Genomic DNA, 23285 nt, shown 5'->3' with positions numbered 1-23285 from the left:
TCTGGACAACTGACACTACAATTCAGCATCAGAGATCTCTCGACCTGCTTTAGATCAGGATCATAATGAAGAGACTTGGTAGTTGGGTCATGTGCATGTTTCTCAGATAAAATTAACTTAAAGGTCTGTTTGAGCTTCCCAAGCCTCAGTATGGCCTCCAAAGTGTCAACTGTTGGCCATGGACAAAATAGACCATGATCACAGCTAAGGGGGTGCACAGGTAGGTTCCCACACCATAATAGCATAGATGTAAAAGAACCTGGCACTCAACTTCAATGCATATAGCTTGATTTTTATTGTGTTGGTACTACACTCTATACTGTTGGTCATGGACACATTAAATAGCAAATTAGCAAGAAAGTTAGATGTGCCCTCGGTGGTGGTCAGACATTGAAATCTGTAGATCTGTTATTGAAAACCTCCATAAACAATAGATAGCTTTTGGATAAATGATGGTTTAGCCTATCATTCTGCTGGCAGCTAACTTCCCTGACCCCTCCATACACAGGAGAACTTTGTTAAGCACTCCTGTTTTTTATTGCTAGAGTAACTGCCAGCCTTTCCTGATGGCTTATCTCTTGGGAAAAAAAAGAATAGGCAGTCTGATATTGGATAACGCCTATGATGTTGAGGGACAGTCATAATGCCCCATACAGATTAATATGTTTGGAAGCCTTACGCTCTACCTGTAGATTGGGATTCAGTGCTTTATCTATATAGCTTTATATTACATTACCACTGAAAAGAGATACTAATGTATGGTTGATTGACAGCACAAAATATTTAAGCATGCACCAAGCAAAACTACAGAATTTTAAATAGAAAAGATCAAGTGACTCATAAACGAAAGCCCTAAAATTCTAATTAAACCCATAATAGTGTTTCTCATTTGTCACCTTGCGGCATACAGCTGATTTTTCCAGAAAAGAGCCTGACCAACCAGACACATAGGACATCTAGCATTGCATGGAGTGTTAAATGGTCACCACATAAAGACTGGTTTTAGAACCCTAAAACAAGAGCCATTCTCATTGAAAGGCTCTTTATTCTGGTTCATGTAGGGGAGTCCGATTAGGAGACAACTCCTTTAACTCACCCTATTATGATACATAATATGATTAATGAGTTATGATGACCATAATAATAACCAGCAAATGAAGTAACATTCTGCAAAAGAAGGGTTTACATGTGTTCCTAGCAATTTTCAAAATAAATGTCACCTACTTAATTTAGCAAAGCACTTTGGTTTCTGGCAAATATATGGATCAGTTAAACATGTATATTATTACTTTTTATATATATGAAAACAGGAGGAACACCTTCAAGACAAAAAGGATTTTTAGGCTGTATTCGCTCTTTGAAGTTGAATGGAATTCCTATTGACTTGGAAGAAAGAGCAAAGGTGACCCCAGGTATCAAACCAGGCTGCCCTGGTCACTGCAGTAGCTATGGAAGCTTGTGTCACAATGAAGGAAAATGTGTTGAAAGACAGAATGGGTTTTTGTGTAACTGCAGTTCATCAGCATATACTGGACCATTTTGCAAGAAAGGTAAGAATGTACTTGACAATTTTTACACTAAGTAAAAATCCAACCTGTACATTTTGTCTTCTGATTTTGACTAAATGATGTTGATATAGAACCTCAGAAAATTCAATCTCTATGAGGTTTTTTTTACTATCTAGTATTTTGTTATGTAAGTGTAACTTTAGCACTTAAAAAAATATAGGGCTCCAGTGCACACCAGAAATTAAAGGGGTATGTTCCCAGCTCCAGGTTCTTGTAAAAAATCAAAACACACTTTACTCACTTTCCACTGGGTCCACTGGAAGTCTACGCCATTGCTCCAAATGTCTGGTATTGGCTATGGAGTAGACATTATGTTGACAGTGTTGCAACTAACCAGAGAGTTATGACAAAGCATTTGTAAAACACGTGTTAGGTGTTTGGTGGGTGAGATTCTTATTAATAACTTCACTGTTTTCTTACCTCTTTAATTCATTGCTTTTTCCAGTGAATTTATGGTACCTGTGCCTTCAATATTCATTAATAATGGTTGCACTAGCATAATCCCTGATACATTTGTGAATGATTCTTAATTACCGTATATACTCGAGTATAAGCCGACCCGAGTATAAGCCGACCCCCCTAATTTTGCCACAAAAAACTGGGAAAACCTATTGACTCGAGTATAAGCCTAGGGTGGAAAATGCAGCAGCTACCGGTGAATTTCAAAAATAAAAAGATGCTCCATACCGTTCATTATGGCCCCATAGCTGTGCCATATAGTGCTCTGCACCGATCATAATTGCCCCATAGCTGTGCCATATAGTGCTCTGCACCATTATTGTCCCATAGCTGTGCCATACAGCGCTCTGCACCATTCATTATTGCCCCATAGCTATGCCATATAGTGCTCTGCACCATTATTGTCCCATAGCTGTGCCATACAGCGCTCTGCACCATTCATTATTGCCCCATAGCTGTGCCATATAGTGCTCTGCACCATTATTGCCCCATAGCTGTGCCATATAGTGCTCTGCACCATTATTGCCCCATAGCTGTGCCATATAGTGCTCTGCACCATTATTGTCCCATAGCTGTGCCATATAGTGCTCTGCACCGTTCATAATTGCCCCATAGCTGTGCCATATAGTGCTCTGCACCATTATTGCCCCATAGCTGTGCCATATAGTGCTCTGCACCATTATTGCCCCATAGCTGTGCCATATAGTGCTCTGCACCATTATTGCCCCATAGCTGTGCTGCTGCTGCTGCAATAAAATAATAAAACACATACTCACCTGTCTTGCTTGCAGCTCCTCGGCGCCATCTTCCCGGCGTCTCTCCGCACTGACTGATCAGGCAGAGGGCGGCGCGCACACTATATGCGTCATCGCGCCCTCTGCCTGAACAGTCAGAGCGGAGAGACGCCGGGAAGATGGAGACAGCGCCCGGCGTGTGGAACGAGGACAGGTGAATATGCGATACTTACCTGCTCCCGGCGTCCCGCTCCTTCTCCCGGCCTGTCTTCGGTGCCGCAGCCTCTTCCTCTATCAGCGGTCACCGGCACCGCTTCATTAGAGAAATGAATAGGCGGCTCCGCCCCTATGGGAGGTGGAGCCGCCTATTCATTTCTCTAATGAGCGGTCCCACGTGACCGCTCAGGGGAAGAGGCTGCGGCACCCGGAGACCGTGGGACGGGCAGGGGGAGCGTCAGGAACGCCGGGACTAGGTAAGTATGCCTCAGCGCCCTCTCCCCCTCACCCGCCGACCCCACCGCCGACCGTGACTCGAGTATAAGCCGAGGGGGCACTTTCAGCCCAAAAATTTGGGCTGAAAATCTCGGCTTATACTCGAGTATATACGGTATTTGTTTGCTGTATACTTCGTTAAGTGCTGGGGTCTCTCAATCCTGGAGCTCTTGCATTTGCTCACCCACCCTTCTTTCTGTATTTCTGTATGGTGGAGTTTTTTTTACCTATGTCAATTTTAATATTTGAACCGAATAAACTTTAAAAACTTTTACAAACCAATTTTTCTTCTGCATCTTAGTCCTCGTACATGTCAGTTTTCTATATACTTTACTGCCTTTTTGGGACACCTTAGTTTATCTGGTATTAAAAACCTTTGGTTATATATTTTGATTAATTTTGCACTTAGGCAGGTTTTCTACACCCCATACCACCACAGCTCTATCCACTGTGACAGAACTTATTGGGACTTACATAAAAATACAAAAAGTTGGCATATTTCGGTATAACATTAAGTTGCGCTCAAATTTTGTGACATTTCAATATGTTTTACATAAGAATTCTTTTCAAAACACTTTCATAAATTTAACCCATAAACTTTAAAATTACAAATATACCAAATGCATATAAGGAAAAACAATTGTACATTAATATACTGGATGCTACTAGGACAGGAGGATAATAATAAATAATCTTTTTAATAATCTATATGAAAAGGGTTTCCCGATTATAAGCTGGTTATTGATTGTGGCAGAAAACCAGTGACCAACAGAACACATCTACAGAACTAAGCAGCAAGTGTTCAATTACACTGCAGCAACAATACAGCAACAATGAAGCATTGCACTGTGCCAAGGGTAATAATTTTGCTGCAGCCCTGCTCTATGTAGCAGATATGCTCACTAGCTATGAGCGCCGAACACCAGGCAGTGCTCATCGTGAACCAGCAATAACAACCACAGGGGTCTCCTACTGACCCCGGGTTGTCATGCCAACCCATCGGAGACCCGCAGTCATGTGACATGGGTGCCAATGGGAGGCGGTAATGATGCATTCCTGCGCATACATGTTAAATGCCGCTGTCAGCGTTTGACAGCAGCATTTAAGATGTTAACAGCCGCAGGTGAATCGCGATTCCACCCTCAGCTGTTCTGGGCACATGTCAGCTGATCAGATCAGCTGTCATGTTCCGGAAAAGGTGCAGGCTCTGCTGGTGACGGGGAAGGCATCCAATGGTGGGCTCTGTCCAACATTGGACGTTAAGGGGTTAACCCATTCATGACCCCAGCTTTTTTCAGTTTTGCATTTTCGATCTTCGCTCCCTTCCTTCTCAGAGCCATACCTTTTTTATTTTTCGGTCATTATGGCCATGTGAGGGCGTATTTTTTGCAGGACAAGTTGTACTTTTGAATTACATCATTGGTTTTAGCATGTCATGTACTAGAAAACAGGAAAAAAATTCCAAGTGCGGTGAAATTGCAAAAAAAGTGCAATCCCACACTTGTATTTTGCTTGGATTTTTTGCTAGTTTCACTAAATGCTAAAACTGACCTGCCATTATGATTCTCCAGGTCATTATGAGTTCACAGACACCAAACATGTCTAGGTTCTTTTTTTAGTGGTAAAAAAAATCCAAACTTTGCTAAAAAAAAAAAGTGCATTTTTCCAATACCCATAGCGTCTCCATTTTTCATGATCTCGGGTTGGGTGAGGGGCCGGGCTTAATTTTTGCGTGCCGAGCTGATGTTTTTAATGATACCATTTTGGTGCAGATACGTTCTTTTGATCGCCCCACTGCGACCAAAAAAGTAATTCTGGGGTTTCTAATTTTTTTCTCGCTACGCCGTTTAGCGATCAGGTTAATCCATTTTTTATTGATAGATCGTGCAATTCTGAATGTGGTGATACCAAATATGTATATATTTGATTTTTCATTGTTTTATTTTGAATAGGGAGAAAGAGGGGTTGAATTCAACTTTTATTTTTTTTTATTTTTTTATATTTTTTAAAACATTTTTTTATTTTTGCCATGCTTCAATAACCTCCATGGGAGGCTAGAAGCTGGCATAGCCTGATTGGCTCTGCTACATAGGAGCAATGCTCAGGTCGCTCCTATGTAGTAAAATTGCTGCATTGCTGAGTGCTGACCACAGGATGGCGCTCTATGCAATCTGGCATCAACAACCATAACGGTCTTCAATAGATCTCTGGTTATCATGCCAACTCATTGCTGACCCCCGATCATTTGACAGGGGTCAGCGATGCGCGCATTTCCGTCCTGATGGCCGGAAGTGCTTGTTAAATGCCACTGTCAGCATTTAACAGCGGCATTTAACTAGTTAATAGTGGCGGGTGGATCGCCATTACATCTGCCACTATTGCGGGCACATGTCAGCTGTACAAAACAGCTGACATGTCCCGGCTTTGATGCGACCTCACCGCCTGAACCGGCATCAAAGTGGGGATTCTGACCTCGGACATAGTATCCCATTGGAGGTCAGAAAGGGGTTAAAGTCAGACCATGTGATGATCACATTACTGTAACATCATCACAGGTCCTGTCAGCACACATGCCGGTGTTTGCTATGCAGGTGGAGATATAATGGACATCTTCCCACCCACTTTACAGATGTCTACCTAAAACCGGCCCACGTGATGCAACTTTAATTTAACCCACTCAACACATAGTGTGCTGGAGGAAAATATCCTGGTTTCATATCACTGATGCCATTATGACCAGTGACACATATTTCCCTGCATACATAGTGCCAGTGACCCTGTCAGTGACTTTTTTTGTGAGCAAAAATAGAAAATAATAGTGGATTTGTTGTTTATTGGTGTTGTACAGTCTTCAATAGCGAGATTAAATAATACGTTATTATATAGTATGGATCAGAGATACCCATACTATATATGGGTGTCTCTGACCCATACTATATAATATTTTTTTCTTTGACTTTTTAAATGATATTGCTGTACACATTAACTGACAATGTCCTACTGAGATGTTACCTGCTCTTTGTCATCCATCCCTTTCCTGTGTTCCTATACTTGTCCCCAGTGGCGTAACTACAAAGTTATGGGCCCCGGTGCGAACTTCCAAATGGGGCCCCCCCCCTACCCCCCCTACCCCCCCCCCACCTTCCCCCGCCCCCGCAACCCCCCCACCTTCCCCCGCCCCGCTTCCCCTAGATACGCCTCGGACTGTTGCAGGAATCTCCTGCACTGCAACATGGTGTTGGGTGCCAGCACAGCCCGCACAGTGGTATATCCAGCACAGCCCGCACAGTGGTATATCCAGCACAGCCCGCACAGTGTTATATCCAGCACAGACCGCACAGTGGTATATCCAGCACAGACCGCACAGTGGTATATCCAGCACAGACCGCACAGTGGTATATCCAGCACAGCCCTCACAGTGGTATATCCAGCACAGCCCGCACAGGGGTATATACAGCACAGCCCGCACAGGGGTATATACAGCACAGCCCGCACAGGGGTATATACAGCACAGCCAGCACAGGGGGTATATAGAGCACAGCCCTCACAGTGGTATATCCAGCACAGACCGCACAGTGGTATATCCAGCACAGACCGCACAGTGGTATATCCAGCACAGACCGCACAGTGGTATATCCAGCACAGACCGCACAGTGGTATATCCAGCACAGACCGCACAGTGGTATGTCCAGCACAGACCGCACAGTGGTATATCCAGCACAGCCCTCACAGTGGTATATCCAGCACAGACCGCACAGTGGTATATCCAGCACAGACCGCACAGTGGTATATCCAGCACAGACCGCACAGTGGTATATACAGCACAGCCCGCACAGTGTTATATACAGCAGAGCCCGCACAGTGGTATATAGAGCACAGCCCGCACAGTGTTATATACAGCAGAGCCCGCACAGTGGTATATACAGCAGAGCCCGCACAGTGGTATATCCAGCACAGACCGCACAGTGGTATATCCAGCACAGCCCTCACAGTGGTATATCCAGCACAGCCCGCACAGGGGTATATACAGCACAGCCCGCACAGGGGTATATACAGCACAGCCCGCACAGGGGTATATACAGCACAGCCCGCACAGGGGTATATACAGCACAGCCAGCACAGGGGGTATATAGAGCACAGCCCTCACAGTGGTATATCCAGCACAGACCGCACAGTGGTATATCCAGCACAGCCCGCACAGTGGTATATCCAGCACAGCCCGCACAGTGGTATATCCAGCACAGACCGCACAGTGGTATATCCAGCACAGACCGCTCAGTGGTATATCCAGCACAGACCGCACAGTGGTATATACAGCACAGCCCGCACAGTGTTATATACAGCAGAGCCCGCACAGTGGTATATAGAGCACAGCCCGCACAGTGTTATATACAGCAGAGCCCGCACAGTGGTATATACAGCAGAGCCCGCACAGGGATATATACAGCAGAGCCCGCACAGGGATATATACAGCACAGCCCCCACAGGGGTATATACAGCAGAGCCCGCACAGGGATATATACAGCACAGCCCCCACAGGGGTATATACAGCACAGCCCGCACAGGGGTATATAGAGCACAGCCCACATCTCATCTCATCCCCCCCCCCCCCGATAATGGCCCCACAGTCCGGTTAAAAAGAAAAAAAAAAAAAACTCTCCTCACCTTTCCTTTTGCCCGCGCTGCTCCTGGCGGCTGCAGTCTGCCCAGGACACTGCAGGTACGCGATGATATGACGTCATCGCGCACCCGCAGTGTACTGTCAGAGGCAGAGCGGGGAATGATGGGAGAGGAAGCGTCAGGTGACGCTCTCTCCTCCCATCATTGCATTGAACTATACCGGTGTCATAGACGCCGGTATAGTTAAATGCGGCGGCGGCGGCGGCGGCACTGGGGGGGTTCCGGGGGAGGAACAGTGCAGCGGCCCACTACTGGCATCGGCTCTTCTGGCATTTGCCAGAAGTGCCCGATGGCCAGCCTGGCCCTGCTCAGACCTGCCGGCCCGGGGCCCCTGACCTGCGGGGCCCGGTCGCAATGGCGACCGCTGCGACCGCGGTAGTTACGCCCCTGCTTGTCCCCACCCTGTGATGTGCAATGATCCTTGTCATTCATCCACCTCCAGGACTCTGGTAATTGCTCCTGACCTGTTTCCACTGCTGTTCACTGATTTTTATCATCCATGCAATGCATCCTACTTCCTTCTCCAAAGCTCCAATACTTATTTTATCACCCCAACACCACTTTGTTGTTCAGTGTCCAATGTCATTCATGTTGCTGCCTCCTTTCTTCCTCCTGTCTTTCACTAACATTTCAGTACATATCACATCCCTATTCCTCTTTTCCTAAAGGGCTGTTTTAATGCATTAAAATTCAAAAGTATTGCAATTTATTATGCAGTGGCATGTAAAAGTTTGGCCACCCCATGTCAAAATTACTGTTATTGTAGACAGTTAAGCAAGTTGAAGATAAAATGATCTTCAAAAGGCCTAAAGTTAAAGAGGACACATGAATCACTGGGGTAAATAGAAGGTCTCCACATAAAGTGACATATTACAGATTTGAAAAATTAGGCTGCAATGGGAAGATATAAAGTAGACAATAACTTTTAAGATTTATACTTGTTTGACTCATTTTATGTATAAAGCTATATTCTCTTTGTTGTTATTTTTTCCTTTTTTACAGAAATTTCAGCACAATTTGAAGCAGAATCATCATTAACTTATAACATTGAAGAAAATTATGCGATGACTAAAAATTCAAGTTTTAAAATTTCTTCCATGTACTCTGATTCAAATGCTAAAGAAAACATAGCTTTTCAGTTCAGAACAATTCAGACACCAAGTTTAATACTTTTTGCGCAATCTTTAAATAAAGCATATATTTCAATTACAATTTCAAAAAATGGTAAGTAAAAGTAGAACATATGTATAAATACAATATGAATATATTGAATATATATTGAAAATTATGCACAATGTAATATATAATATTAAATTATATACAGCAGGTGAAAAAAGTATTGAACGTGTCACCAATTTTGTAAACATATTTCTAAAGAAACTAAAGCTCAGAGTTCATAAAAGGAGCCCATGGAACATTCAGGATTTGAAGAGTGTTTGTGAGAAAGAATTTGTAAAATCACACTTCAGCAATGCATGCGACTTGTTTCTCCATACAAGAGGCATCTTGAAGCTATTATCACCAATAAAGGCTCTTGCATGAAGTATTAGTTACATTTCAGTCAGCATATTCTATACTTCTCTCGGTGTCTTTTGTCATTATTATATATACTGTATTTTTTGGACTATAAGATGCACCGGACCATAAGACACACCTAGGTTTGTCAAAAAATGTGGTCAATTCTGTACTTAAGATCACCTATCCTAGTAAATATGGTCCCCTCATCCCTATCCTGGTATGCATGGCCCCATCCTTATTCTGGTATGATTGGCCCCATCCCAGTCCTGGTATGCATAATTCCATTCTTATTCTGATATGATTGATTGGCCCCATCCTGTTCCTGGTATGATTGATTGGCCCCATCCAGTTCCTGGTATGACTGATTGGCCCCATCAAGTTCCTGCTATGTTTGATTGGCCCCATCCAGTTTGTGGTATGACTGATTGGCCCCATCCCGTTCCTGGTATGCATGGCCCCATCCAGTTCCTGGTATAATTGGCCCCATCCAGTTCCTGATATAATTTATTGGCCCCATCCCCTTGCTGGTATGATTCATTGGCCCCATCCAGTTCCTGGTATGATTGATTTGCCCCATCCAGTTCCTGGTATGATTGATTGGCCCCATCTCCTTGCTGGTATGATTGGTCCCATCCCAGTCCAGGTATACATGGCCCCATCAGAAAAAATTAAAATAAAAACCTTTACTCTTACCTTCCACCGCTCCCTCGCAGTCGCAGCATCCTGCTGCAGTGCCAGCAGTTGCTTAATGCTTGTAAGCAGCGCATGGCAGGGACATCATGCGCTGCTCAGAAGCAGAGCACAGCTGCCGGAATACTCACCGGGTGTTCAACAGAGATCGCGGTGAGTATCCATTCCTCTTCAGTAGCACGCACTGTCAGCCGCCCGCTTCCTGCTGCTGCCGGCGGTCACATGTGCCAATACTTAATACTTAATACATGTGCCAATATTCAGCACACATGAATCACCAGCGCCAGCAGGATTGTTTTTTAATGTTTTCTGATGGGGCCATGGATGCCAGGACTGGGATGGGGCCAATCATACCAGCAAGGGGATGGAGCCAATCATACATGCAAGGGGATGGGGCCAATCAATCATACCAGGATGCCAGGAAGAAATTAATATTCATTGCCTTCCATGCCCATGGGCCTGGAATACAGTGAATATTCATTTCTCTTTAGCAACGGGCACAGGAGTTAGCCAGAGCCACCGGCTCCTGCCTCTATGACCTGTTGCTCCTCCAATACCACTTCCCCACCTCCTCACCATAGCCAGAGCCAATATATCTGGACTATAAGATGCACCCCCCATTGCCCTCCACATTTTGGGAGGAAAAAAGTGTGTCTTATAATCCGAAAAATACGGTAACTAAATTTATAGACATCTGTGGTTTGATTTCTTTGCCTGATTGGATTGGAGGGATTGTTACTGACATCTGGTGAAAATTTCATGTCAATAGCATTATTACAAATGTATTTACTTAAAAATTTGATGATGTGTTCAATACTTATTTCACTCTCTGTGTACAGTAAATATATTGTATGTTGTAAATTTATTATGTGGTACAATCTAACGACTAAACTATATTCTGAGGAATTTGAATTAGCGTCAGTAAGTGGTGTTTGTCAGTGCGACGCCACGCGCACTTTGTGCTAAATCCGCTAGTTAGCATGAGTTAGTGGCGATCGCCAGTGCGATGCCGCATGCACTCAGTGCACCAAATCTTGGCTAGTGGCGATCGCCAGTGCGATGCCGCACGCACTCAGTGCGCCAAATCTGTTAGTCTGCCTTGGCTAGTGGCGTTCGCCAGTGCGACGCCGCGTGCACTCTGTGTGCTAAATATGTTCAGCAGTTCTGTGAAGTAACAGGGCTCACTGCAGTACACACCAGGTGACTGTTAATCCGTGTGTGTTCGGTACTATTCCGCCATATAGTGTCCACCATTACCGAGCAGCAGTTACCATCTCTGCACGGTCGACCCCAGGTTGCGAAACCACCTTATTGTTACTATTATATTTATTTGGTGGGTTCTGCCAACCTTAACAGTATATCCAATGTATTTTGATGCAGGACACCACATTGCAGCAGTGTAAGGCCTTTGTTATTGTCCTCTTTCTAAATATTGGCTCCCAATCTCATTGTCAGATTTTGGCTTATTGTGTCATCTTTCAGGATGTCTTGAATTAATCAAGTGAGCATATAACTTAATGTCTTTACATTTATCTCATTTTTATCTTTTTTTTTTTTTTTCTTGTGTTATCTTTTATATGTAGGGAGTTTGCAAATAATTTACAAAATGAATTTCTATCGTGATCCTGATGTTTTCCTAATCAATTCTAAAAATCTGGCTGATGGTCATCTTCATAGAGTGTCAATTTTGAGAAAAGAGGATATTTTATTTGTGGAGGTATTATTACTGAAATATGCATTCATTTTGTCTAAATATGCTGCATATTCCTTTTTATAGTCACTAACTCCTTATCTGCATGGTATGTTATTATGTTATTGAAAATTGAATGTACTATATGAATTAATCATGATTTACTAGCTAGTTACCTTATTAAAAATAGAACCCCTCCTCCCCCAAAAAATAAGTACCTAGCAGTCTTTAGACGCACTGGGTAGCTGTAAACAATCATCAATGGGACAGTTAGTAGATGTTTGTGGACTGTACTAAATTAAAAACTTTAATCACTAGACTGCGTACACAGTATATAAAGATCACTTAACCTAGTAGAGAGCAATCACATTACCCCCACTTACATTTTTCACTTGGTACCCTTCAGGCAAACATTGAAAAGAAAGGCAGTTTGAAATACTCTTTTTTATTTTTGATCATTTAGCCTCTGTACACCAGTACAATGGATTTGAGACTAAATAATGAATAAGTTATTGGAAACCTAAAACCATCATCCCAATATTGTGTGGGTCCACTTTGAGCTGCCAAATAAGTATTTGATACACTGCTGATTTTGCAAGTTTTCCCACCAACAAAGAATGGAGAGGTCTGTAATTTTTATTGTAGGTGCACTTTAACTGTGAGAGACAGAATTTTAAAATAAAAAACAGAAAATCACATTGTTTGATTCTTACATAATTAAATAGAATTTTATTGCATGAAATAAGTATTTGATCACCCACCAACCAGGAAGAAGAAGCACTTTAAGGCCCTGAAGTGGCTTAGCCAGTCTTCAGACCTGAACCCAATAAAAATTCTTTGGAGGGAGATAAACTCAATGCTGCCCAGCGACAGTCCCTAAACCTGAAAGATCTGGAGAAGATCTGTTTGGAGTATTGGCCAAAATCCCTGCTGCTGTGTGTGCAAACTTGGTCAAGAACTATAGGAAACGTCTGACCTGTGTAATTACAAACAAAGGCTTCTGCACCAAATATTAAGTTCATGCAATAGAATGCAAATTAATTATGTAAAAATCATGCAATGTGATTTTCTAGATTTTTTTCAAGAATCTGTCTCTCACAGTTGAAGTGTCCATACAATAAAAAATATAAACCTCTCCAGTCTCTGTAGGTGGGAAAATTTGCAAATTTGGCAGTGTATAAAATAATTATTTTCCCCTCTGTATGAGGCATTAAAGAGGTGGTCTGAAACGAAAGATAAATTTAATCCTGAATGTCTATTAATTTAATGTAATAATCTAATTATTTTTCTAATATACTTCAACTAAAAACTCCCTTCCTTTCCCTCCTTACTTTATCTTCCTGCTTTTTTTAATTTCCGTTCCTTTGATGTTTTATTTCAAAATCCCCACTGCATGCTGGGGTGCTCATAGAAGATGTCATCAAGAGGCTTGAGCTGCAGTCACTGCTGTAGGTGCTTTATTCACCCTAAAATGAAGCTTCATTAGGGATGTCCTTTTCAAGGACTGAGCTAGTCCCAGCTCTAACCAAGAATGTGTTGGTTGTCAATTATGATGCATGATCAGTAAGCACTCCCTTTTGCTGTGATATATTCCTTTGAATGTGCAGTGACAGTGCGCTCCCTGTCTGGCACTGATGATAAATGATGAAAAGGAGAGAATGTGGCAAGCAAGGAGAGCAGAGACTGTCCCGGCTGAAAAACAAACATCACTGATGATGTCCCATTTCAGGACAGTAATGTGTGTTTTGATGGCTGGTGTGGTCTTTGCTCTCCCTGTGTTATCTGTGATGTTTTATCTTCTTGTTATTGTGCATTGACAGTGCACTCTTTTGCCAACTCATCACTTATAAGTGACCACAGCCTAAGCCTTCAAGGCCACATTTGAGTCTTCAGCATGCATTGGAAATTCTCAAACAAAATGTTTTCAGAATGAACGTAAGAAAAAATAAGCAAGGAGATAGAGAAGAGAGAGAACTTTAGGGAATTTTTAATTGAAGTATATAGAAAAGTGATTAGATTATTACATTAAATAGACGTTTAGGATTAAATTCAACTATTGTTTCAGCCTAACCATTTAAGCATCACACAAGAATCTAACCATCTTCTTTATTCATAATGTAAAACAAAATTTGATTTATTAGACCACCTACTACAATTGCTCCATGGTCCAGTTTTGATGCTGACATGTTCATTGTATTCACTTTAGGCAAGTCACTTGGTTCAACATGGGCATTTTTAGGGGTCTGCAGCTACCTAGTCACATACATGAAGCAATACAATTGTACTATGATGCTTCTATGGGATTGGACAGGATAGCTAATGCTACTTCACTGCAACAATAGTCATTGGGCATCCAAAACCCTGTACAATCCACAGGATCTGCCATTCTAGAGATGCACTGACCCAGTACTTGGCCATTGTGAAAGTCACTTAAATCTTTATGCTTGCTCATGTTTTAATACATTACAGTAGTGACAGATGCCATTGTTAAAAAATATTTAATTGTATTCACTATACATAAACATACAGTATATATATTAATTTTATGTGATAACTACTGTAAAATGAATTCATTATTCTTGTTCTCAATGTTCTCTAGGTTAACCAACATACATCTGAACAATTCATTCTCAGCTCTGGCACAAAGTTCAATACAATCCATTCTCTTATACTTGGTAAAATATCAGGTAAGCATAATTTTTTCTAAAGGTTGACAGATGTCATATACTTTATCTCACTGATAGAAAAGTATGTCTGGTCTAGGAATTTAATTAAAATGTGACAATCAAGGGAGAAATGTACTTTTGTCAAGTTGAAACATCATCTCAAATAAGTACTTCCTTGCAGATGAGCAAGTGGGTTCTCGTCAACCTAATTTCACACTTATCTCCTCATTTTACAATCAGGCATCCTGGAACATGATATTTTCCTCTAAAGAGTGTTGATTTATATTACGTGATCACCGGTAGAGAAAAAGACTAAATTAGAATTCAAATAAATCAGAATGGTATCTAAAAAAATACACGCTCAGAAATTAATATAAAACACTGTAAAAAATACATAAATATGCAGCAAAAAATGTCACTCTTATCTCCTCATTTTACAATCAAGCATCCTGGAACATGATATTTTCCTCTAAAGAGTGTTGATTTATAGCACGTGATCATCAGCAGAGAAAAATACTAAATTAGAATTCAAATAAACCAGAATAGAGTCTAAATGATAAACGCACTCAGATTAAAATAAAACAGTGTAAAAAGTACATAAATACGCAGAAAAAAGTACAAGAATTGAAAAAACAAAAGAAAGTACAATTAGTTCTTTATTTTAAAAAAAAAAAGAATTTGGTGAAAAATTTCTTTCACAAAATCAAATTTTACAATGTATTGTAATTTAAATGTTTTTACTTCAAGTATTCCATAATTTGAAGAATCCATTAATCATAATGTCATAGCTTCCTTATTGTGATATATTTGGATTATCCTATCACATTCAAACTTATCCTGATGATTTTAACAAAACATGTGTTATGTTCTGTGTGTTTGAATAGAAAAAAAGCCTCAGGGTAAAGTTTGATTGTTAGAGCATGTAATTGAAATACAATCTTACATTTCCTCTCTGTAAAATCCCATAGAAAATAAAGGATGCACTCCACTTTAAAATGGCATTAAAGTTAAGCTTTAGTAATATATATTAATAGGGGATGACAACTTTATTTTAACAGATGGGTTGAAAACAGGATTTTATGGCACGTACTAATATATAACTATTACAGGACCTCTTCCTGCACCTATTATAGACTTCACAGCTCGGCTATATCTTGTACATGAGAGAGTCATTTTCCAATTGGAGGAGATTTATAGACAGATCTGGTGCATGAAAGTTGCACTATTCAGCCAGTGAGGAATACTGCATTAACAAGCAGACAGTGCACAATGAAGGAGGGGTTTGTTGCTGTACCTATGTTACTTCTATATTAGTATTACAAAATTACGCTCCCAACACATATTTTAAAATTAAGTTAAAGAGGACAATCCCTTTAAATGAATTATTTAATAATCAGTATTAATTGGTATATTATTGTGATACAGAATTGGTCCAACTGCTGGGTTTCTAATAGCCACGAGAACAAATGAGTTATTTGTTGTCAATTTTTATCCAACATGATATAATCTTTATACATGCACTTTGCTTGCCATAAGTACTAAAATTTTACTTGGTTTACAATGATCCACCTATATACTGTTACTGAGACCTCCCTGCCAGGTGGGATGTATTTCAGGCACTGTTTGTTGCTCTGGTGTCCCATTCACAGTCCGGCCGCTGGGTCTGCTGCTTAGCACAGACATTGGTCCCAGCATCTTGCTCCAGCTAAAGTCTATGTTAACCAGTGGTATACAGAGGCAGCTACACTCCTGGTGTCTAAGTCCAGAAATCACCTTACTGAGCATGTCCGTGATGTGGAGCCATGTCATTGGTGCTCGGATGCTTTCTACTCTGGGGATGTGGCAGCTCTGGATTGGTCCACGGGCGACGCACCGTTAGCCTGGGTGTGAGTGTTTGGGGTGGAACCTGGTGCATAAAGGGCTTTCAGCGAAGCACACGGGCGTGTTAGGCTACTTTCACACTAGCGTTAACTGCAATACGTCGCAAATGCGTCGTTTTGCCGAAAATACGTATCCAGCAAAAGTTCTTGCTGGATAAGTTTTTTCGTCATAGACTAACATTAGCGACGCATTTGTGACGCATTGCCAAACGTTGCGTCCGTTTTGCGACGCTTGGGCGTGTGGTAGCGGACCGTCGGGAGAAAAAACGTTACATGTAACGTTTTTTGCTCCCGACGGTCCACTTTTTCCGACCGCGCATGCGCGGCCGGAACTCCGCCCCCACCTCCCGCACTTCCCCGCACCTCACAATGGGGCAGCGGATGCGTGGGAAAAATGCATCCGCTGCCCCCATTGTGCGGCGGAGACCACGCTAGCGTCGGGAACGTCGGCCCGACGCACAGCGACAGGTTGTTCCCGACGCTAGTGTGAAAGTAGCCTTAGTGTCACTTGTGTTTGGGGTGTGTGGATACCTTACCGCTCTGTCTGTGCATTTAGTGTGGTTAGCACTGTATCTGCTACCAGTGGGACATCAGTGATCTGTGTCAGCATGTGTTCAGGGCTGGCCCTATGCCATTAGAATTCTGGTACCTCCAGAGAGGAGATTGGCTGTGTGAGTTCAGGGCTGGCATCCAGCCATTTGAATTCCGGCTCCTCCAGAGAGGAGGTTTGCTGCGTGTTCCTGCTGACTGCGAGTTTTTGCTATCTGTTCCATCCCATTTGTATGCTATATTTCCCTGTGGGATTATCAGGGTATTGCACCACAGAGCAAGTTCAACCCACGTGTTCTTTCAGTGGTTTAAACTGGGTATTGCACACTTCCTATTTCCCTGTTCCCCTCGGTGGTTATCTGAACTGGTACTTGCCTTCCCTGTACCCCTCGGTGGTTAGCTGAGCTGGTACTTGCCGTCCCTGTTCCCCTTAGTGGTTAGCTGAGCTGGTACTCACCATCCCTGTACCCACCTGGTGGTTAGCTGAGCTGGTATTTACTATCCCTGTACCCCTCGGTGGTTAGCTGAGCTGGTACTAACCTTCCTTGTATCCCTCGGTGGTTAGCTGAGCTGGTACTTACTATCCCTGTACTTCTCAGTGGTTAGCTGAGTAGGTACTCCTCTCCTTGTGCACTTTTGAGTTGTTCCTTGGTTTGTATTTCTGTGTTCGGTTCACACTGTGTGGAGTTAACTCAGTGTGTTTAAGGAGGAACAATCGCTAGTTTTTTATCCGTCATTATTCACACTAGCAGCAGTTATTCATCTTTGCACGGTGGATCCCGGGTTGCGATTGCTCTTTATAGTTTTATTTAATTTAGTGCAATTCACCAACCCTAACATATACCTTCTTGGAATGCCACCACTAATTTATTTCATATTATTATTATTATTATTATTATTATTATTTATATAGCACCATTGATTTCATGATGCTGTACGTGAAGAAGGGGTTACATACAAATTACAGATATCACTTACAGTAAACAAACTAACAATTACAGACTGATACAGAGGGGAGAGGACCCTGTCCTTGGGAACTTACATTCTACAGGATGGTGGGGAAGAAGAGAGTAAGTTACCACTGCAAAATGTTCAGTTTGTCTGATTTTTCTCTTCATAGGTATATTTTTGAGTAAAATGTAAATTGTTTGTTTATTCTATAAACTTCTGACAACATATCTCCGAAGTTCCTAGCCATAGATTTTGTATTTTTTTCTGAAAAGGAGAAATGGTCAAAAGAAAAAAAAATGCATTGCTTGCAGACCTCAAATAATGCAAAGAAAACAAGTTCATAATCATTTAGAAACAACAATACTGATGTTTTAGCTTAGGAAGAATTCAGAAATCAATATTTTGTGGAATAACCATGAGTTTTAATCACAGCTTTCATCTGTCTTGGCATGTTTTCCACCAGTCTTTCACACTGTGTTAGGGTTTGCAAAACGCACTGAATATATTTATTGATGTGATTGGTGTGTTCGCAACCCGGGATCCACCGTGCAGGAAATATCCTGCCGCTAAGTGAATGGCGGCACAATATGGCGGTATTAACCAGCTCTGTTAGCTTCACAGAGCGGCCGAGAAAGCTAAGCTCTGTGCCTTGTTAACTCTCACAGAGACACAGGCTAACTACCCAGAAGAGAGCAGTCAGTGATCATGCATGCACACAACACTCCTCGCCGGAGGTGCCAGCATTCTAGGGGCTTATTTCAGCCGGGTCCCTGAATACTCTCATACACAATCTCCTCGCTGGAGGTGCCAGCATTCTAGGGGCTTATTTCAGCCGGGTCCCTGAACATATTCACGCATATGACCACAGTGGCGCAAAGCATGTAACTTTAGAAGATACTAGCGCATGGCCGTGCGGCCATGCGAGCCTTAAATAGCTGCAGCACGTACAGGACCTTCCAAAAGAGGACCAATGGAAGACTGCTACAGAGCCTGCTTACCTACAGGACCTTTCTAGAAAGACCAATAGATTTGGCTGCAGTACCTGAACATGTGACCCTTGATCTCCACTGAGAGATCTTACCCTGGGCATGCTCAGTGTGTGCAAAGCAGGACTTAGTCCCAGAAAAGCCTGTTCGCCGTAGATCAGTGCAGGGTACAATAGCAGAGCCTGGAGAGGCAGCAGTAACCCTTTGCACAGAATCAGACTCAGTGAGATGCTGGGACCGACGTCTCCGCTGAGCAGGCTCCACTGTGGCCAATGCAGAATGGGAGACCGCAGCAGACACGGATTGAGATTCCCCCTGTGCAGCAGAGGAAACTCGACTCCAAACACACTGCTTCTGGCACAAAAATTAGGTGTGGAAAGTAGTGAATATAAATTTTTCTTTAATACCGAGCACAGCCACCATCTTCTTGCAGCTGATGGACGTACGCGTGTGTTTGCTACTGAAGGCAATGAATATTCACTGCTCTCCACTCCCAGAGGCATGGAATGTAGTGAATATTCATTCCCTTTAGTAGCGGCTAGTGTTGAGCATTCCGATACCGCAAGTATCGGGTATCGGCCGATACTTGCGGGTATCGGAATTCCGATACCGAGATCCGATACTTTTGTGATATCGGGAATCGGTATCGGGATTAATAGCAATGTGTAAAATAAAGAATTAAAATAAAAAATATTGCTATACTCACCTCTCCGACGCAGCCTGCACCTCACCGAGGGAACCGGCAGCCTTCTTTGCTTAAAATGCGCGCGTTTACTGCCTTCCGTGACGTCACGGCTTCTGATTGGTCGCGTGCCGCCCATGTGACCGCGACGCGACCAATCACAACAAGCCGTGACGCAATTTCAGGTCCTGAATGCCTAATTCTAGGCATTCAGGATTTGAAAATTACGTCACGGCTTGTGATTGGTCTCGTGCCACCCATGTGACCGCGACGCGACCAATCACAAGCCGTGACGTAATTTTCAAATCCTGAATGCCTAGAATTAGGCATTCAGGACCTGAAAATTACGTCACGGCTTGTTGTGATTGGTCGCGTCGCGGTCACATGGGCAGCACGCGACCAATCACAAGCCGTGACGTAATTTTCAAATCCTGAATGCCTAGAATTAGGCATTCAGGACCTGAAATTACATCACGGCTTGTTGTGATTGGTCGCGTCGCCGTCACATGGGCGGCACGCGACCAATCAGAAGCCGTGACGTCACGGAAGGCAGTAAACGCGCGCATTTTAAGCAAAGAAGGCTGCCGGTTCCCTCGGTAAGGTGCAGGCTGCGTCGGAGAGGTGAGTATAGCAATATTTTTTATTTTAATTCTTTATTTTACACAGTAATATGGATCCCAGGGCCTGAAGGAGAGTTTCCTCTCCTTCAGACCCTGGGAACCATCAGGGATACCGTCCGATACTTGAGTCCCATTGACTTGTGTTGGTATCGGGTATCGGTATCGGATTAGATCCGATACTTTGCCAGTATCGGCCGATACTTTCCGATACTGATACTTTCAAGTATCGGACGGTATCGCTCAACACTAGTAGCGGCACATGGGGAAGCCCGGCAGCTGCAGGAAGCCAGCAGTTGCAGCTAAAACTGTTGGCAACTAAAGAGCAATGAATATTAACTGTGCTCCACGCACATAGTCCCGGTGTGATGAGCAGTGAGTATTTAGGCAGCTTGTAAGAAGCCCATGATGCCACTGACATGCGCTACTCACTAGCATAAAGCAGCTGCTGGCATTGCAACAGGATGCTGCAAAGGATCGCAGGATGGTAGGTATAATGGTTTATGGTTTTTTATGTTTTCTGATGGGGTTTCTACATACCAGTATGGGGATGGTGACCAATCATACCATGATAAGGCCATGCTTACCAGAACGGAGATGGGGTCCCTGCATACCAGGATAAGCATAGTGGCATGCATGGCAGAATGGAGATGGGAGCTCTGCATACCAGGATAAGGATAGGGCCATGCATACCATGATGGAGATGAGGTCCCTGCATATCAGGATAGGGATGACGGGGCCATTCACCATGCAGACTAGGATGGGGGCCAATCATATGAGGATAAGGATGGGGCCATGCATACCAGGATAGGGATGAGGGTCCATTCCTACCATGCTAGGAATGAGGTTCCATGCATACCAGTATAGCGGTGAGATGGCCATGCATACCAGGATAGGGATGAGGGGACCATGCATACCAGGATGGGGATGAGGAGGCAATGCATACCAGGATGGGGATGAGGGGGCCTTGCATACCAGGAAGGGGATGAGGGGGCCATGCATACCAAGATGGTGATGAGGAGGGCCATGCTTACCAGGAAAGGAATAAGGGGACCATGCATACAAGAATGGGGATGAGGGGGCCATGAATGCCAGAATAGGGATGAGGGGGCCATGCAAACCAGAATGATGAGGCCATGCTTACCAGAATAGGCATGAGGGTGCCATGCATGCGAGGATGGGAATAAGGGGGCCATATATACTGTACCAGGATAGGGGATATTAAGTACTGAATTTACCACATTTTTTGCTTCAATTTTTTTCTAATTTTCTACTATAAAACCAAGGTGCGTGTTATGGTCCGGTTCGTCTTATAGTCCGAAAAATACAGTACTGTGGATGATATTGGTGTTGAATAGCTCAATTAATTTGTGTTATATAGAAGTCCCTTTGTTTAATATCACATGTTATCTTAAAGAAAATCTAATAATTGATTTATGCTGCCTGAACCAAGGGCAACATGGATCAAAGGCCAGAATTCTATAGCATTTCAGAAAAAAAAATTAAAAGTCATCCAGGAACGATGTGAAAACAATAAGTAGTCCAGGAGGGATGTCACCATATGTTTCTTCTTATCCCCACTCCCTTCGATTAGAAAGCTCCTCCTTCGACACACATAAAGACCTGTCATTCTACTGCAGTGGGGTTATTAGAAGCCTCCAGTTGCCTGCCTCATGGACTAATCATCCTAGTTTCATTGTCCATGGCTGTATTTTAAAGTTGTTTTTTTTTAGAAATGTCATGTCATTTCACCACAAAATATACATTATTATATTAACAAAGCCAGTCTCCAGATTTAGGCTGCCATTGCTTGGGCAGCATGATTCAGTTGTCAATTTCCAAAAGCAAAGTGAGGAACATGCAATAGTAAATTATATTTGGAAGGAGAAAAAGTTTTATAATTTTTTGCATAAAAATTATGTATATCGTAAAACAGAAAGATTCTGTAATGTTTATACTTGTGATACTTAAGTCACACTTTAATAAACACCACAAAAAGCATCCATGAGTGGGATGTAAGCTAAGAAAACATGCTTTAACCATTGTATTAAACCTGTCTAGTAAGTGTTTTGTTGAAGTAACATGTGCTATGTTATAACTAATTCGAGCAAAGGTTTAAGGGTAAAACATTCCCTTGACAATGTGTTCCAAGACTGTCAATTTAATTGCATTTGAAATTTGAAGAAACAAGAAGAAACATGTTCAACAAGAATATCACTGTTGTGGTGGCAAATATTTAATTACACTTAGTCACAACAATCAATATTAATGTAACACTAGAATTAAAAGAGAAAATATGCTTTAACTTCATGAAAATATTATACTTTAGGCAATAAATGCATAAATTAGATATATTTTTTTACTGATGCCAATCATCATAAATTCGGCCCTCAGTAAATAATTGTCAAACCTATGAAGATAAAGTTGAGGCACACATAAATATCACCAGTACTCTTAAAATTATCAGATGTGTTAAAAAATAAATATGATAGATAATAGTAGAATTAGTAAAGCTACAGCATTTGCAATTCTCTAAGATTAGAATGGCATAAAACCTGAAAAAGCGCCCTTAGAAAATGTATAAATATTGTGATTAAATATATACAGGTGCTTCTCACAAAATTAGAATATCATCAAAAAGTAAATTTATTTCAGATCTTCAATACAAAAAGTGAAACTCATATATAGCGTCATTACAAAAAAAGTGATCTATTTCAAGTGTTTATTTCTGTTAATGTTAATGATTATTATGGCTTACTGCTGCTGGAGTCATTGCTTCAAGAGCCCCCACACAAAGATATATCCAGGACATGGGCTACAAGTGTCGCATTCCATGTGTAAAGTCACTCATGACCAATAAAGAATGCCAGAAGCATATTACCTGGGCCAAAGAGAAAAAGAACTGGACTGTTGCTCAGTGGTCCAAGGTGTTGTTTTCAGATAAAAGTAAATTTTGAATTTCATTTGGAAATCATGGTCACCGAGTCTGGAGGAAGAGTGGAGAGGCACACAATCCAAGCTGCTTGGGGTCTAATGTGAAGTTGCAACGATCAGTGAAGTTTCCACAATCAGTGATGGTTTGGGGAGCAAAGTCACCTGCTGGTGTAGGTCCACAGTGTTTTA

General features: G+C 42.3%; 1 protein-coding gene across 1 annotated transcript in view; it reads left to right on the top strand.

Moving 5' to 3' along the window:
• The window catches only part of LOC143818487 (contactin-associated protein-like 4), a 696988-nt gene that overhangs the window by 620009 nt on the left and 53694 nt on the right, over positions 1 to 23285 (top strand). The window contains exons 18-21 of the mRNA XM_077299784.1: positions 1311 to 1550; positions 8936 to 9157; positions 11725 to 11858; positions 14431 to 14518. Of these exons, the coding sequence (XP_077155899.1) occupies positions 1311 to 1550; positions 8936 to 9157; positions 11725 to 11858; positions 14431 to 14518 (684 nt within the window). The remainder of the gene's footprint in view (positions 1 to 1310; positions 1551 to 8935; positions 9158 to 11724; positions 11859 to 14430; positions 14519 to 23285) is intronic.

This window comes from Ranitomeya variabilis, chromosome 1 (assembly GCF_051348905.1).
Source record: "Ranitomeya variabilis isolate aRanVar5 chromosome 1, aRanVar5.hap1, whole genome shotgun sequence".
Lineage (NCBI taxonomy): Eukaryota > Metazoa > Chordata > Amphibia > Anura > Dendrobatidae > Ranitomeya > Ranitomeya variabilis.
Note: the sequence above shows the minus strand (reverse complement) of the source record. Positions and strands in the feature narration are given on the sequence as shown.